Source organism: Colossoma macropomum, unplaced genomic scaffold, assembly GCF_904425465.1.
Source record: "Colossoma macropomum unplaced genomic scaffold, Colossoma_macropomum, whole genome shotgun sequence".
NCBI lineage: Eukaryota > Metazoa > Chordata > Actinopteri > Characiformes > Serrasalmidae > Colossoma > Colossoma macropomum.
Genome location: NW_023494795.1, coordinates 1832789 through 1850507, shown reverse-complemented (window position 1 = coordinate 1850507; position 17719 = coordinate 1832789). Strand labels below are relative to the sequence as shown.

General features: G+C 39.9%; 1 protein-coding gene across 1 annotated transcript in view; it reads left to right on the top strand.

Annotated features, from left to right (window-relative positions):
• Positions 1-15733, top strand: part of ift172 (intraflagellar transport 172) — a 73110-nt gene extending 57377 nt beyond the window's left edge. Inside the window, exons 38-48 of the mRNA XM_036581168.1 lie at positions 384-447; positions 4404-4490; positions 4955-5071; positions 7320-7430; positions 7928-8047; positions 8354-8449; positions 9138-9197; positions 9399-9497; positions 11917-12070; positions 14052-14143; positions 15130-15733. Coding sequence (XP_036437061.1) covers positions 384-447; positions 4404-4490; positions 4955-5071; positions 7320-7430; positions 7928-8047; positions 8354-8449; positions 9138-9197; positions 9399-9497; positions 11917-12070; positions 14052-14143; positions 15130-15219 — 1090 coding nt within the window. The 3' untranslated portion in view covers positions 15220-15733. The remainder of the gene's footprint in view (positions 1-383; positions 448-4403; positions 4491-4954; positions 5072-7319; positions 7431-7927; positions 8048-8353; positions 8450-9137; positions 9198-9398; positions 9498-11916; positions 12071-14051; positions 14144-15129) is intronic.
• Positions 15734-17719: the final 1986 nt, after the last annotated feature.

Sequence of the window (17719 nt, the reverse complement as noted above, 5' to 3'; positions counted from 1 at the left end):
GTAATGTGGAGGAGAAATGGATTTAACAAAAATAGACAAAATCTGACCGTTTTCTACTTAAAACACACATTTAGTGCAGTGACTATGATAAGAAAATGACGGGAGGTCTTAGGATGTGGTATGTTAGGATACTGAATGCAGGCAGTTAGTGTAGCTCCACTGTCCTCTCACTGCACCTTAATCAGCTCTATAAATCTGCCAGCTCCAATGGACCAAAGCCCAGCGTTTGACTGTACTGTATTGCCTGACCCACTTCAATCTCTTCACTCAGCTTTTATGAGCTGCTTATCCTCCCTAACAACTCCGCTTGACTCCCTGGATGCTCGCCGTTCTGTTTTTGATGTTTTTCTTCATGTTGAGCCTCTGCTTATCTGTCCCACTAGGTTGGAAGGATATGTCGACCAGCGCTACAAAGAACACCTGAAAAACCAAGGCAAGGTGGACTCAGTAAGTCTGTTTTTTGTAGTGAAAGAAACCAAATCACACATTCTGAGGAAAAGAACAGATGCAGGATCTGTACTTTGTCTGTACGTGTATTAATTATGATGTAAAAGGAAAAGGCATTCTAGATGATATATTCAGTGTTGAAGAGATGAGCACCTTTTAAAGGAATGTTTCACAGAAAAGTCAAATGTTTACCGTTTTCTCATTTAACCAAGACGTGTTTGGTGTCTGAAGTTAGCTTCTTTATTGTTGTGCTGGATCTATGAAGCTAATTAGGAATAACACTGAAGTATCCGTATCAGGCCAATATCAGCAGCAAATGCTGGATCGGATATCGGAGGTAAAAGAGAATGAATCTGATCCAATCCTGTACTGGGTCACACTGTGGGATGTGATGTTAGCTGTGTGTTTCGTCCTGTGGAGCAGTGGAGTGTTCGAGTAGTTTGATCATGTTAGCCTACTTTTATATGCTCACCAAGTGAAGTACTTCAAATAACAATGGCTCATATTACAGCTTAGACGTTTCTGAAGAAAAACATTGGATCAGTATAGGGATCAGCTGGTACTCAAGTTGTCCGTATCGGTATCAGAAAAGAAAAGCTGGTGTTGGGCGTCCAGGTCTGTGTCTGTAACAAAGTCCTCTTATTCAGCTAACTGTGTGGAAATAGCTGCAGTAAATGGTTGAGCCAGATTGAGGGGACATTGTAAGTCTTTCCTTATACTGAAGTGGACGTGAAAAAAAACAGAGATAGCGTAAGAGTTGAGTCTTAATTATTGTCAAATAAAAGAACATAATAACTTAATAAAGCAGAGTTCAGTAAAATTTGGGGCTGTAGGATGATGTCATCTCTAAGGTTGCCATGAAACTGTAATTAATCTAGTAAGAAAGAACAGAAACTGCAAATGTCACAAGAAGTTTACCATCTGAGAGTTTCTGGCTGCTCTGCTCAGCTCAGCTCTTTGCCTTTATTCTGAAGACATTAAAACACAATTATACACCGCAAATAGATAACGACAGATATAATGATATAGAAAAAAGAATGACAACAACAGCTGAAAAAAGGAAGATGATAAAAACATGTATGTAAAGATGTGGATTACATATTACGAGTGATATTAGTAAGTATGATATGGTATATCAAATAAAACGAGCTGCTGATCTGTCTGATTTGCGTGGAGTGAAAGTTGGATTAGTATCAAATGTGTTGCATGCAACCTTGATTGTTTTCTGATTGCTCTGTAATGGTCAAGTTGCAAAGAAATAATATTGCAGGCAACTCACAACATACATGGACATGAACAGTTCATCACGTAAATCTATATTAAGGCTGTAATAACATAATTATAATAGAATAAAAAGATTTTGGTGACATAAACTCCAGTTACTCTTTATCTATGCTCGCCTTGTACCTCCAGAAACAAACATATCCTGGCTGATAGACTACGTTTGGGGTAAAAGGGAAACTGTTAAAATGAGAATTTTCAAACATCCCTCATTCAAATAATGGGAAAATATGCCCTCATTCAAATTATGGCATCTCTGCTTTATTATTACAGCGTCAGCATTATAACACAGGCAGTTATTTACTCTCAGGCAGCAGATGGGTTTTGTGTTATCTCTGTTATCATTTTATATCGAGTATGTAGAGATTCTGCTAAGCGTATAATCAAGTACTCTCATCAATCATGACTCTGCCTTTTACGCCAGACCCTTCATTTAGGCTGTAAATGTCAAAACTTGGTCAAGACGTAAAACAAAGCCACCTAAGGGTTTAAACAATAACGTTTTGGTTTCCAGTAGGGGGAACAAGTGAGTATGTGTGACAGCCTTATCACTGAGTTATTAGAAATAAACAACAGCAGCAGCAGCAACATTGCTACCAGCTTCTCTACTGAAGGAGTCATGTGAACCTCCTACAAGGTAAACTGTGCTAATATGTCTGTCACAAGCTTCAAGTAAAGCATGGTGTCATATTTCAGCAGTAGAACACAGAGGGAGTGTGTTATCATGAAATAACATCACTGTGATTTGGTGGCCGTAGATCATCACAGCCGTGATGTTATTGGCGATAACACACTCCTCGAGTGTTCTACTGCTTTAATACAACAGTTAAATAAATACAGTAATAAATTAATAAACTGGGCCGTGAACGCGGCGTTTAATATGTTTTAATGTTCGCAGTTCCTTCACCAAATTATAGTTCCTTAACGAGCAGCTTGTTGCTACGTCAGAGTAACGAGCTCCGCCCACTCGCTGCACAGGCAGTTCATTCTCCAGCTCCACACAGACCAACTGACAGTTTGGGAATTTAGTGTCGTCTCATCTTCAGAGTCTGACCAAATCGGCTGTCGGTCAAATGTGATCTTAAAAGTGTCCATTTTCTGTTTGTGGCAAAGTAAGAAGTAAAAACGTTCAAATGTCTTGAGCGTCTCCTACAGCTGTCAAAGTGGTTGCTTAGCAACGGCATCTGAGTGGAGTGATACAGTGTTTGTTAAAAACCTGTGATGTTATGGTGAAATAACAGCACAGTTAGAACGCTGCTCAACCAATCAGCTCGCCTGGCCAGAACTAACTGTTGTATAATGTGTAATAATAAGGTGTAATAATGCTGATGCTGTAATAATAAAGCACAGAGGCCATAATTTGAATGAGGGTCGCAAAAACGTCAGCTTACAAAAACGCTGAACTGAAAAATCTACAGGGGATCCCTATGGGATCGTAGTAGTCTGTTAGCGCTAATGTGAGCTGTGCTAACCAACTACTATAATCCCACAGGGATCCCATGTTAGTGTTAAGCAGTTCACATTAAAATTAGCATTTTGTGGCCTTTCCTGATTAAACACAGACATTAGAAGCTTCTAAAAGACATTCGAGCTTGTGACAGACATATTAGCATATAGTTTAGCTTGTAGCAGGTTCACGTGGCTCTTTCAGTAGAGAGGCTGGTAGCGCTGCTGCTGCTGCTGCTGCTGCTGCTGTTTTTTATTTCTAGCAGCCCAGTGATGAGGCTGTCACACGCACTCACAGTCAGTGACGTATCTAGAACTTCCACGAGTGTTAGAGTGATGTTTTTCTCACAGGATTGTTCCCCCATTGGAAACCAAAACGTGATTGATGCCTCTGCCGTTTTGTAATTATGCTGATGGTTAAGGTCACACATCAGCTCCACCATCAGCATAATCTTTACAACTCTTTGAGTCAGAACCAGGGGGGAGCTCGCTTAGCTATATATACCTAGATCCTACAATGAAATACAGTTCCTGATTGGCTGATTTTCCCCCGGGAGTTAGAAGAGTTTAACCCTTTGTTTACATCCGACACTTTACATGAAACAAGTGTAGCAGTGTAATACATGCAGAGTTTGAATACACGCAAGTTTCTATAATTAAATAATATTATAGAAAAGAATAAAAACATTCACTGTTCAGTTCCCAGAAATCATTAGGCTTCTCTAGTTCTCTTCTGCTTATTAACAAACAGAATTCATATTCATAAATACATCCATAATACTGTATGCTAGTCAAATTGAATGTATGTTAAAAACAAAATGAAACATCTAATTTAAAGAAATCTTCCAAAAATATCTCACAAACCTTGCAGTGCAAACCTCTGGAGTCCCATCCGTGAACGGCGCAGGCTGTGATTTACCCCAAGCTGCTTTATATGCTGGGTTTTCCCGTTTGGCTTTTATATCCCAGAAACCCTTGCAGGATAACTTCAGGTAGAGCTTGTTGCTCTATTGAAAATGTTTCCACATAGAAATTCGGTGCGAATGGTGCGTTCATCCCAAGCCCTGGCCTGGTTAACGAAAAGGCTCTTCTCTATATTGACATTAGCTGTGGGCTTCTTTCTCTAGAGGAGGTGTTATTACAGTTTATTACAGTTACTTTGCTCTGCCTACAGAACATTCATGACCTGAAGCCAGAAAGAGTTTTAACTGAGTTGTTTCTGTTGATAGCTGGTTGGCGTGGACGTCATGGCTGCTTTAGACATGTATGTGGAGAGGGGTCAGTGGGAGAAGTGCATCGATACTGCATCCAAACAGGTACTTTTAGACTTCTGACCACTGTGTTCAACCTATGATGTGTTCTAGACTATGACTCAAAATGTACTTTGAGTGATGATTCTCCATTTTTACCTCAGAGTATTTCATGTCAATTTGGCAGGTCTCGTCAAGGGTTTCCAAAAAAATAAAATGAATTTGTTTAATTCATGCAGTTGCAAAGGAAAGACAGGATACTTGTTTAATCTGGAAATTCAGTGTTCTTGTAATCACTTGTTATATTGATAATTGCTGTTAATTTTTAACAATTACTAACATAGATTCAAATATTATAAGCTGAACAGCAGAAGGTATTTTAATCAGTACCCCATTTTTTTTCTTTTCTGGGACAAGTTATCGAATGATAAATACTGTTATAATCTATTTATAGTCACTTCTTCATAAGTTATCTGCGATCAGTTATCTGCAATGTCATGTTGTCGTTTCTCTTCCCTTTCACTGAACAGAATTTTAAGGTCCTGCATAAATACATCGCTCTGTACGCCACTCACCTGATCAAAGAGGGCGAAGCAGAGAAAGTGCTCAGCTTGTATGCCCAGCATGGAGCGCCAGCAAACCCACAGGTACACACGGGCCAGGATATTAGCGATTAGCTGGTACCCACAGTGCTAACCAGATAACATTGAGGTGTTTGGTGTAGTTTTGTGTAGAGGTGAACAGCAAAAATACAATATTGTGATACTTCTCAATACATGATATGTCATAATATTTATTTATTCAGACATCTGATCATTTGGAACAGAGAAAAAAGAACCAGTAGTGCTAAATTTTTAAAAATACCAGCAAAAACTGTAAACACAATTATTTTTATTTAATATTTGACATAATGTGTTGCTCTCAATCCAGTTAAATGGGACTAATTTGCTGTCCTTATAATGAAACATGCAGTTGGTCAGTGTCCTGCAGGTACTGATGATATACACAATATGTTCAGGAAAGCATACTGTATAACGTCGTGACATAGTTTATCCTGATACCATTATTTACTGTCCTTTTGCCCAGCCCTAGTAAACTCACTAATGCTGATATACACAGACCAGCCACTTAATTAAGTACACCACCTTATATCTATGCTGTGCCAAATTTGAATAAAAACAGAATACAATGTACAAATTTTATGTACAAATCATTTAAACCCTATATTTTATAGGGAAAAAAAAATGGGTATAAAAGAGCATCTCAGAGAGGCGGAGTCTTTCAGACGTAAAGATGAGGAGGGGTTCACCACTCTGTGAAAGACTGCACCATCAAATAGTGCAACAGTTCAAGAATAACTTATATTTCATCATTTACGGTACATAATATCATTAAAAGATTCAGAGAATCTGGAGAAATCTCTGTATGCAAAAGACAAAGGCCGAAACGCAAAATTTCAGATGGCCGTGATCTTTGGGCCCTCAGACAGCACTGCATTAAAAACAGACACGATTCTGTAGTGGAAATCACTGCATGGGCTCAGAAACACTTCAGAAAACCACTGTCTGTGAAAACGGTTCGCCACTGCATCCACACATGCCAGTAAAAACTATACCATGCAAAGAAATACCCATATATAAGCAGGACCCAGAGACGCTGCCACCTTCTCTGGGCCCGAGCTTATTTACGATGGACTGAGGTGAAGTGGAAAAGTGTCCAAATAACTAAAATTTGAAATGCTTTTTGGAATCTATGGACGCCACGTCCTTCAGGCACAAGAGCAAAGGGACCATCTGGCTTGTTATCAGTGCACAGTTCAAAAGCCAGTATTTATGATGGTGCAGGGGGGCATTAGTGCACATGGCACGGGTGAGTTCACACATCTGTGAAGGCACCATTAATGCTGAACGATATATACATGTTCTGGAGCAACATATGCTGCCATCCAGATGACGTCTTTTTCAGGGAAGGCCTTGATTATTTCAGCAAGACGATGTAAAACAACATTTGCACAGCGTCCCTCTTTTTTGGAAACGGGATTGTACACGCATTAGATATTAGTTTTTAAACACTGTGTCCCCTCACTGTCCACTCTATTAGACACTCCTACCTTGTCAGTCCACCTTGTAGATGTAAAGTCAGAGACGATAGCTCATCTGCTGCTGCACAGTTTGCGTTGGTCATCCTCTAGTCCTTCATCAGTGGTCACAGGACACTGCCCACAGGACGCTGTTGGCTGGATATTTTTGGTTGGTGGACTATTCTCAGTCCAGCAGTGACACTGAGGTGTTTAAAACTCCAGCAGCACTGCTGTGTCTGATCCACTCAGACCAGCACAACACACACTAACACACCACCACCACGTCAGTGTTACTGCAGTGCTGAGAATGATCCACCACCCAAATAGTACCTGCTCTGTGAGGGTCCTGTGGGGGTCCTGACCACTGAAAAACAGGGTATCAGCGTATGCAGAGAAACGGACGGACTACAGTCTGTAACTGTAGAACTACAGAGTGAAACTATATGGTCAGTGGAGCTGATAAGATGGACAGTGAGTCAAGATACAAGGAGGTGGACTTAATGAAGTGTGTATATTTGTAAGGCTTATTTATTGTTGGTGTTTCATCTGCTTTAATTATTGATATCTTCTGGACTTTCATTGACCAGTTAGTCAAATTCTTTAAAAAACTCCAGGTGATCTGAGCCCATTTGTGTCATGTTACCTGGCCCAACTGTCTTTTATTCATCTTTTATTTATTATTAGTAGTGTTTACATTTTTGAATGAATTATTCTTTTAATTTAAAATTATTAGAGCTCTCTAAACCTGGGGGAGCACGTCTGTAGAACTCTCCAGCCCACAGTTCTCTACAGTTTTATCTGCTTCTTCCTTACAGAACTTCAACATCTACAAGCGCTTGTTCCTAGAGCTGATGAGTCTGCGCGACAGGGACAGCGCCGAGGCCTATCGGATGTGGGCCGACCTGAGAGATGTTCTGCACTTGCTGGTGGGTTATAGCATTGGTCAAAGTGAGAGATTCATTATTGTGAACTATTGTTTTTATATTGGTTAATGGAAAATTTGTCATTGTGATTTTTCTGACCAATTATAGTTGGTAAATAATTGGTATTAATAATTTAAATTGTGATTATTTTTTATAAATTAAGGCCCAGATCTGTTCTTTTGGCCAAGATGACCAGCATATCCACTTTCTCTGGCTTGAGGCTTCAACACTGAACATGATACACCAGACTAGTTAGTCGTGGTTGTGATGTCCCAACATGTCTGTGTTTGGTTGCTTCTGATTGGTGTAACTCATCTACAGGCAGTTCAGCAGCTTTGTGTAATTAGGATAAGCGTCCCCTGTTAAGGCAAAATTATTAATAGAGTATTTATAACTGCAGCTCTTTCAAATTTTGAGTTTGATATAAAAGCGATTAATCTTTCAGCCCTATGTTGGATCGAAGGTCAGAGTGTGACTGACTCTCGTTTTCTCTTGAGCAGTGTGAGAACCTGACAAAGTCCTCAGAAGCCAACTCTCCAGCCCACGAGGACTTTGAGCAGATGCTAGTGATATCTCACTATTACGCTACCCGCTCAGCAGCCAAGGGCATCGACCAACTGGTGAGTGTCTTTTTTATGAATATTGCTCCATAGTAACACTTCATTTTCATATGAATAAGATTATACAGAGTACAAAAAGGATCAGCAGTGAGCTTCTGTTAGCATTACAAAGCTGCTATAAAACACAACTAGAGATTCTTGTAATTGAATATTGCATTATTAAATGAAATATTGGCCTTTAGTATGTTGTGTCCTGTAATCTTAGCTGTGTGGATCTTACTTTATGTCCTTTTGAGGAGCCTCAGTGGTCAGAAAACTGTGCATAAATGGTGTAAAGTTTCTCATTTGTCTCTTGTTCCTGTCCAGAGTACTTTGGCGGCCAAGCTGTCCATTTCGCTGCTCAGGCACACAGAGTTCATTCCAGCAGACAAGGCTTTTTATGAGGCAGGCATGGCTGCCAAGGTGAGCCCCCAGTAGGCCCCCCAGTACTCCAGCTATGAGTACTTACTCTCACTTTTAGCTGTTCATGTGATCATTTGTGAGTGATTTGATTTTAGCAGCTACATGCTCTGAATTTCTAATTCTAATAACAATAACCAATCATTTCCACTTTTTTGTGCCTAATACCAATATTTATTTATTTATTTATTTATTTATTTATTTATTTATTGTATTTACATTTTGAAACAAGCTCAATCTATTTGTGAAGTGCAGTGAATAGAAAGTTAAAACTGTAAAGGTTGAGCATTGATTAATCTTAAATAGCCATGATACAGCTAAATCAGACATGAGGTTTATTGTAAACATTTAAATTATTTTATGTAAGGACCTTATTTAGTAGACTCTGTTATCCAGACACAGTTTCAGTTCAGATGTATGAAATGTTAGCAGTCGTTCCCAAGGACTCTTATTAGTGTAGCATTGGTGTTCCAGCCTAGATGGTTGCAGCGGACTGTAATCCCAGGATCAAACCAATAAAGTACTTTTATTTTCCTGTTTTAGTGGTGAATAAATCTAGATCAGCACTGGTATGTTGTGCACTTGTAGATTGCAGTTCTGAAAATGAAGAGATGCAACATTAGTTTTTTATTATTAGTGTTTTTGCTCTGGAGACATTCTGTTTTTGATCTGCTCCGTCTTTTCTTTACAGGCTGTTGGGTGGGAGAACATGGCCTTTATTTTCCTCAACCGCTTCCTGGATTTGGCGGATGTAAGTTACATTCAGACGTCAGACTGTGAAGCTCGTTGACTGAGCCAGACCATGAAAACACAAAACTGAAGCACAACTATTTCTGCTAAACTTTACTTTTGTCTTTTTATGTTTTTATTAATCTCAAACCTTTAAACTGCCTTTCAAATGAAAAATCGACCGAAACAGTTTGGGCAGTGCTGTGTTGGCTTGTTTTCACAGGGTATTGATGAGGGGACGCTGGATGCCTTAGACCACACAGATTTTCAGGACACAGACATTCCTTTTGAAGTCCCGCTGCCGTCTAAGCTCCACGTCTCTGTAAGTGCTAAAATCTTCTGAATTAGTGGTGCGATATGTCAACATAAGCCCAACAGTCTGTAAACACCTTTTCATCCAGCGTCTCTTATGAAATCAAAGGTATTGATAAGGCAGTGACTGACTGCATTCAGCTACAGGAGCATTAGTGAGATCAGGTGCTGTTGCTGGATGATTAGTTCTGGATTGCAAACATCACTCCAGCTCTTCGAAAAGGTATTGGACAGTCCTGCATCACTCCAGGGAACACAGTTCCACTGTTCCACAGCTCAAGCTGGGCGGCTTTGTACCCCTCAAACTGATACATGGCATTGGACATGGTGACCTTGGGCTGCTCCAGAGCTCCAGAGCGTCCTGTTCTATTGGCAGTGCTTTCATAACCAGATTATAGTTTTGGACATTTAGTGAATCAGATCGGGGCACATATTGTTATGCATTCTGGAGCCATATTTATATAATTTGTAGAAAAATGTCGATACAAACTGTGATTAAAATCATGTAGTATGTACATTTAAATAAGATGTGCAGTTCTCAGGAATCTTCAAAGCATGCGTGGTGTAATTATGACTCTAAAGTACATGGTTAAATTTGATGCTATTGAAACACACAGAATATGACTGCTGTCTGAATTTACCACAGCTCGACAACATTAACTGAAATTTTTATCTCTTCAACTTCAAATGATACCTTACATGGCTGTCTGCCTTTCAGGCACCAACAGGTCTACCTCTTCACAGAACTGGCCTTTCACAGGCCCTTCACAGCACACTGGCCTTTTCAGCGAATGTAATATGGTGTCTGGGTTCTTTTAGAAATGCTACATTATGGCATTTTTGGCCATTATAAGACTTTAGCCTTTCTAAAATGACAAAACCACACTTTCATTTTTTTTTTAATTTCCAGTCAAAATGACCTTTAAGTACATTATTTTTTACTCTGGTAAAAGTCAAAGGAAAATAAGTGAAAGAACCAAATTTTCCAAATTCCAAAAAATTATTTGAAGATATAGAGAAAATGGGACTCTGAACAACCGTGCAGAACCTGGTAGGCCCTCAAAACTCTCTCAGAATGAGAGGATTTGAAGCTTTAATCTGGAAGAAAATCAAGCTCCACTCTTTCTTCAGATCTGAAAACATCCACTGATATTTCTGTTCATCCTTCACTGTGAACACAGCTCAACACTCTGAGACTGAAAGGATGTGTAGCTGTCAATAAGCTGTTACTGAAAAAAGGAAATAGACAAAATAAAAAAAAAAATCAAGAAGTCCAGACCTCCACATCACTGAATGTGTTTGGGATTATTTGGATCATGAGAAACAGAAAATACAACCAACTTCTAAGGTGTAGAAAATTATTCCTGCAGATTTCTTTGAAAAACTGAAAGAAAGTCTCCTGAAAAGAGTAGAAGCTGTAATGAAGCTAAAAGTTGGACACACCAAATACAAAAACAACATAAATAATATTTAGTTGTTGAGAATTCTGTGTAATTTTCTGTTAAATATGTTTTATGTTTTTTTTCCTGATTGTTATAAAATGAATGACTTGTACTTGAGGGCCATTTTGACGGGAAATTAAACTAATGTTAGTGTGTGTTGTGCTGGTAAGAGTGTATCAGACACAGTTTAGTTCAGTTTAATTCATTCAAATGTAAATTTACAGGACCGCTGCACATTAATAAACATTTCTCCAAATGTGCTAGTTTAACCAGTTCGGCTAATTCTCAACTGTAGTTCCCGGGCGGGTATGAAAGGACAAAGACACTCATAAATTAAATAAAACATTAGTGATGCATACAGCAAAACAAGAACAATATGAGACAACATGTAAAATGAAACATGATGCCAGCTGCTAAAGTGTTTTACATACTATGATGACCTTTAGCCTTGCTTGGATTTCTAAACACTTTGGTGAATAATCTGTCAACCAAAAAATATCCAGATAACGGTGTTCTGATGGTCTGAAACTGACCACTGATGAAGATCAAGGGTGACTGTCACAAATTTTGCACGGAAAAATATTCTGGTCTAACTGTTCATCTACAAGGTGTCTAATAAAGTGTCCAGTAATTGTACACAATATCTGAAAACCCCAGCAGCAGTAATACTCCACTACCATGTCAGAGCTGTGCTGAGAGATCTGAGAACCACCCAAATCTGGTCTGGTCAGCTGTGGTCCTGTGCTGCTAAGAAGTCGGTGTATGTAATAACTAGTATCCAACATTCATTTTTTTCGGCCACTGCTGTCGGTGGCATTACCTGTGAAAGTTCAGCTCTTGACCAAATGCTCTGCTGACCGCTGCAGTGCGCTGCCATCGCTGTGAGGGTGGCAGAACGTTTTGTCGCTGCTCCATTGAAAATAATGGAATATCTGGTTTAGAGAACCGTGTGTGTGATTTGCTGATTAAGTGGCGACTGTGTGTCAGGTGGAGAAGAGAGAAGAGATCAGGGATTGGGTTCTGACCGTATCCATGGACCAGCGGGTGGAGCAGGTCTTGCCCAGAGACGAGAGGGACACTTATGAGGCCTCGTTGGTGGCTGCCAACACCGGCATCCGCTCCCTGCCCTGCGTCATCACAGGTGAGGCTGTTCTGCATTAACATCAGCTCCTCACTGTGGGCTAAGGCAGGCGTTTCACTGGGCGATGTGGTGACCTCAGTGGTCATCACTGCTCATTAGGGATGCGCCGGATATGGACCATGACCTGATCATGTTTCTTGTGTTATATTTTAAAACATCATCGCCATACAGTCCTTATAATCCATATAAGGACCATTCTGCCGAATCAGTTCACATCTCAGTCCCACAGTAAAAATACGTAAATATAAATATAACAATGAAGTATTGAGACCTTAAATATTTACAGTGATTATGTTATTAAATATTTCAACCCAAAGCATTAATAGAGAAAGTAATAAGCTATTTAGAAGGTACTTTCTATTGAGAGGTGTTTTTCCCAAACTGCTAAATTTCAACTTGTGAAAATGTATTTTTTTATGTTGTTTTAAAAAGAGATCTTTGATTTCTTTTAAAGTGAAGTTGAAATATTTAGATTTATTTTTAAATAAAAAAAAAAACTATTCAAAAAATGCTCTTCCACATTGTTAATGTCACTACCAAAACATGAGTTTTAGTCTGTAGGTGGAGCTTATTTTAGCCACACCCCTGCATCCCTGTCCCTCCTGGCTACATGGTGAGCAGTTAGATCCCATTGTTTTGAAGTAAATTTGTCCCCAAGTCTGAAAATCAGTGTGGAACATTAGAATTGTCCCTACTGAAACAGTTTTATTCTACAATTAAGTAAATTTTATTGTGTTTTAGTAAATAATATTATGATTTTATGTGGTTTTATATTGTGCTGTGTTTCCTGGTCGTGTACTGGCTTGCGTTTTCGAGTTCTGCTCAGAATTAGCTAAAGTTGTCAATACCGAAATATTTGGCAGTTTCAGTGGTGTTATGAAAGTGTTATGATTGTTTTGATCGTGATAAAAAGTGATCAAATGGAATGTTTGATCATTTGCTTTAATAAAATAAACATAATTAAGGCACAGGGTCACTCAAAGCAGAAGAGCTTTAGTCTAAAGTTCTAGTTTGTCGAAGATCAAAAATGTGTTTCCTTGGTGACGTCACCTCAGTCTGTCAGCCCCTCCTCCATGTCAGTAGCTGTGCAGTCTACAGGTTTTAATCGAGTTACATCACAGGGTCCAAATCAAAGCCAATTAAAGCCAAATTAGACTAACAAGTAAGGAAACCTACTGGGTTCCCCGTGTGCATGTGCTGCTATTGCAGAGGGTTAAAACAGCATTTATTTCTCTCCTTTCCTTTTAGACACCCAGAGGTGTGTGTGTGTGTGTGAGTGTGTGTGAGTGTGTGTGTGAGAGTGTGTGTGCGTGTGTGTGTGTGTGTGTGTGTGTGTGTGTGTGTGTGTGAGTGTGTGTGTGTGTGTGTGTGTGTGTGTGTGTGTGAGTGTGTGAGTGTGTGTGTGAGAGTGTGTGTGAGTGTGTGTGTGTGTGTGTGTGTGTGTGAGTGTGTGTGTGTGTGTGTGAGTGTGTGAGTGTGTGTGTGAGAGTGTGTGTGAGTGTGTGTGTGTGTGTGTGTGTGTGTGTGAGAGTGTGTGTGTGTGAGTGTGTGTGTGTGTGTGTGTGTGTGTGTGTGTGTGTGTGTGTGAGAGTGTGAGAGTGTGTGTGTGTGTGTGTGAGTGTGTGTGTGAGAGTGTGAGAGTGTGTGTGTGTGTGTGTGAGTGTGTGTGTAGCAGCACGTCTTAAGGGAGCTGCTAATTGGTTCACAGACTCTTTTTAATGGAATAATTTCTCTTTCTCTCTGTCTCTCTCTCTCTCTCTGTGTCTCTCTGTCTCTCTCTCTCTCTCTGTGTCTCTCTGCCTCTCTCTCTCTCTCTGTCTCTCTCTCGCTCTCTCTCTGTCTGTCTCTCTCTCTGTCTCTCTCTCTCTGTCTGTCTCTCTCTCTCCTTCTCTCTCTTGCTCGCTCTCTCTCTCTTTCTCTCTCTCTCTCTCTTTCTCTCTCTCTCTCTCTCTCCCTGTCTCTCTCTCTCTCTGCTGGTCAGGTTATCCTGTCCTCCGCAGTAAAATCGATTTTAAGAGACCAGGCATGGCGGCCAACAAGGACGACTGGAATAAATTCCTGATGGCGACGAAGGTGAGAAGCAGCTGTTTTTTTATTCTGCCGTTTGTCGTCCTTCAGCTGCTTCAGCTCTTTATTCGTAATAGATTTACTTTCTGAAACCCATGCGTTGATTTTGTGGATGTATTTTCATTCTTTCCCCCATTGAAACTGTTTTTATGAAGCCGCTGACTATAATAGTGGGATCGTTTAGTATTTCTGGGTCTTAAAGGCTACAGGATTTTCTCATCATGATTTAAGTTTAATTTAGTGAGGTTATAAAACAGTAAGTTGCACATGTTGTTTTATAAATAAGCAGTAATAAATATTTTGAATTGCAGTACGAATTTATATCTCCAAAATGGCGGCTTTACAAAAACTTTCTTTACTTTTCATATAAGAGGTTTTGTTCTAAGCAGTTTTTGGAGCATTTCTATTGGTTCTTCGTGACATTTTTATGCAGTGTAAAGAACAGCTGCTGTGTAGAAATGTAGGAATGTAGGAAATGTAAAAAAAAATGTAGAAATATTTTTAAAACAATCCAAAAACAACAATAAGTATTCTGTGCACCAAAACACCGAACCCTAAACCCCTCAGTGAGCTGAATCAGTGTGCTGGTCTGAATAGTTGAAACTGGGCAGCGCCGGGGTCACAGGACTGAAGTTTGACCCTCTGTAATGGAGTAAATGAGTCAGATGCGTAAATAATGCTAAAAATTGATGAAAATTGAGGCCCATTTTTTACAGTATTCACAAAAATTTGTGCATGTACAGTTTTATTTATTTGTTGTATATTTTCAGCATGAAACATTCGGAATGAAAGGAAAAACATTACAGGTCAAATATTGAGTTGGAAATGTAATTTATCAACTAATTAAATCTCATTATAGGGCTTGATTTTGTGGTGTGATGGTGATTTTTTATTGTTTTAGTACTGATTGACATTTCATTGACCCTTATGATGTTCCAGACCAGCTGTCATTACTGAGATGTTGATTGACCGTTGTTTATTTCCTCCTGCAGACCACTCACAGTCCAGAGTGTCAGGACGTCCTGAAGTTTATCGCCCAGTGGTGCGGGGGTCTTCCATCAGCCGGCTACTCCTTCCAATAAGATAACTACTTCCTCTCTCTCGCCCTCTCTCTCTCTCTTTCTCTCTCTCTCCCTCTCTCTCTCTCTCTCTCTCTCTCTCTCTCTCTCTCTCTGTCTTCCTTTTGTTTTCCTCTTTCACTCCCACTCCCCACCTGCTCCATTCAGACGTTTAATTTGCTTTACACTCTGCTGCTTCGAAAAACAATATGCTCCTCTTCTCCTCATCCGTTCTGCTTTTGTTACCTGTTAAATTCTTTGAAGGTCCATTTCTTTCATCTGCTCAGTTCATTTCGACTCCTGCAGGTCATGAAGGCGTTGTTTTTGTTTTATTTTAGTATATATGTGTGAATGCATGTACACGTGTACTGATCTCTGATGGTAACTTCAGTATACCTGCAGCCTTTGACTTACCTGCCTAAAGTAGGCCTCAGTCATATAAAGCTCCTATAAAATATTTGGGTTCTTGCACATCTATATACACATTTGTATATTTATATATTAACATTAAATAACCAAATAAAAGATTAGTATTTCATCAAGACTCTCAGTGTTATTATTACATTTTACAATAGCAAATTTGTGGCTGAAAACAAACATGAAATGCTTTTGAGTACTGAAGTATTTTAAGACTAATGGTAAAAGAAAAACAGTGTAATTGTGAAATGCAGAACTGTGCAAAGATACATAGAGCTGTTTATCTGGGCGGTCAGCTTTTATTAGTCTGAAAAACACTAAGAACACAAAAAATACCAATAAACAGATAAACAAGACGCTGTAATGTGGTGTGTGAGTGTTTTAGCTGAACCATTTCTAAATCTCTTTCTGAGGAAATGCAGTATTTCCAGTTACTGTCCAAAACCTGCTTCAGCTGAGCACAAAGCCGCCCAACGTCTGGAGCGAAGCGCGACGTCAGGAACTAAACCTGTGTTCCTCTGACTGTATTCTTCTGTTCACCACCATTAATAACTTAACTAAAAACTAAAATGATATATTTTACTGTAGTTATTCTTATTTGTATTGAATTTAATATTTTAGTGTTTTACTGACAAAAACCGAGAATAATTTTCTTGGCTGCCTAAGACTTTTGCACAGTACTGTATGTATAAAACTAGAACATAAAATCGTTTTTATCATTTTCATTGCTGAATGATTCACAGTCGCCCCCCAGAATTCCCGCAAACATGTAATATTTGTCGAGCTTTAATTGAAATATTGAACGTGGAACAAATGTAAGGCGGCAAACGGCCTCGTCAAACGGCGCCCTCTTGTGGACGTCAGCGTGTCATTGCGCATGATCTGCTAAAGGCCCTGTGCATCAAACATCAGCAGCTCATTCATTTCTCTCATCCTGGTTATTACAGCCATATGCGCGTTAATACACGGTTTAGTCAGGTTTAAATGAAGAAAGTATGAAATTCGTGCATCACAATAAAAAGTGAAGTTATGTGGTGTAAATCGGGCGGTTTCAGTCCCTCCTCGGGTTCGACTGCGCTGCTGTTTGGGTTTCAGCTTTTTGGCTTATTAAAAACCAGCTGACGCTCCTGCGAGTCTTCATATTTCATATTTCCTCCTGTTTCCCTTAGTAGATGTTTCCGCTGCGGCGCCTCAGACTGTGTGAAGCTTTAACGGCGACCTGGTTTTTCCTCCCCGGTGCGGCCGCGGACTGAAACGGACAGATGAACTTTAAACGTGGCGATAAAGTCGAGCTGCAGCTTCAGACGCGGCTGCATGCTGGACGCGTTAAGGGTCGAGTTCAGGCCTGAGGTTCGGCCTCTTTACCGGAGCGTTAAGCGACGTTAATCCATCTCTCAAACATTTCCCCGGGATTTTTCTACAACACAGACATTTAAACCCCGATATTATTGTTTTTCTTCAAATTGGAAAAAAAAATCATTTATAGGCCTTGTTTACTTTAGCGACTCCACGGCTACATTTAAGGCACCTAATTACTATTTACTAATTACTAATTAAACCGTGAAAAATATCCATAATAATAATGATAGTAATAATAATAATAATAATAACGATATTATTATTATTATTATTATTATTATTATTACTACTAATAATAATAATGATAATAGTAATAATAGTAATATGTGGACATGTTGTGAGAAGAGCACCAAATGATGAACAACCGTTACAGTGGCTCCGTCCCAAATCGCATACGACCACTCTACACAGTACAGGGCGCAGCTGTGGGGACGGCACAGATTAGTGCACGCTGTCCGGTGCGGGGTCTGCGGTTGAGGACGCGGCCTGTCAGGATCAGAACCTCATAGCCGCCGTGCCGCTTTATGGGCGCCGCTAATTTCTCTGATGAGTTACGCTAAAAACCGCTCCGCGGCGAGACGCTGCGCAAAACTGCACACTGTGCTGATGAGCGCCGCCTGATGGAGGCTGACCTGCTGTTGACGGTATTCTGCGGTTTCTGTCGCCCGAGTTTAGTGCCGGTTTTAAAGGTGAGCCTCACGCGCTGGTTTGTAACCTCAGCAGGCCGGAAAGGCCGGAGAGACTCAGG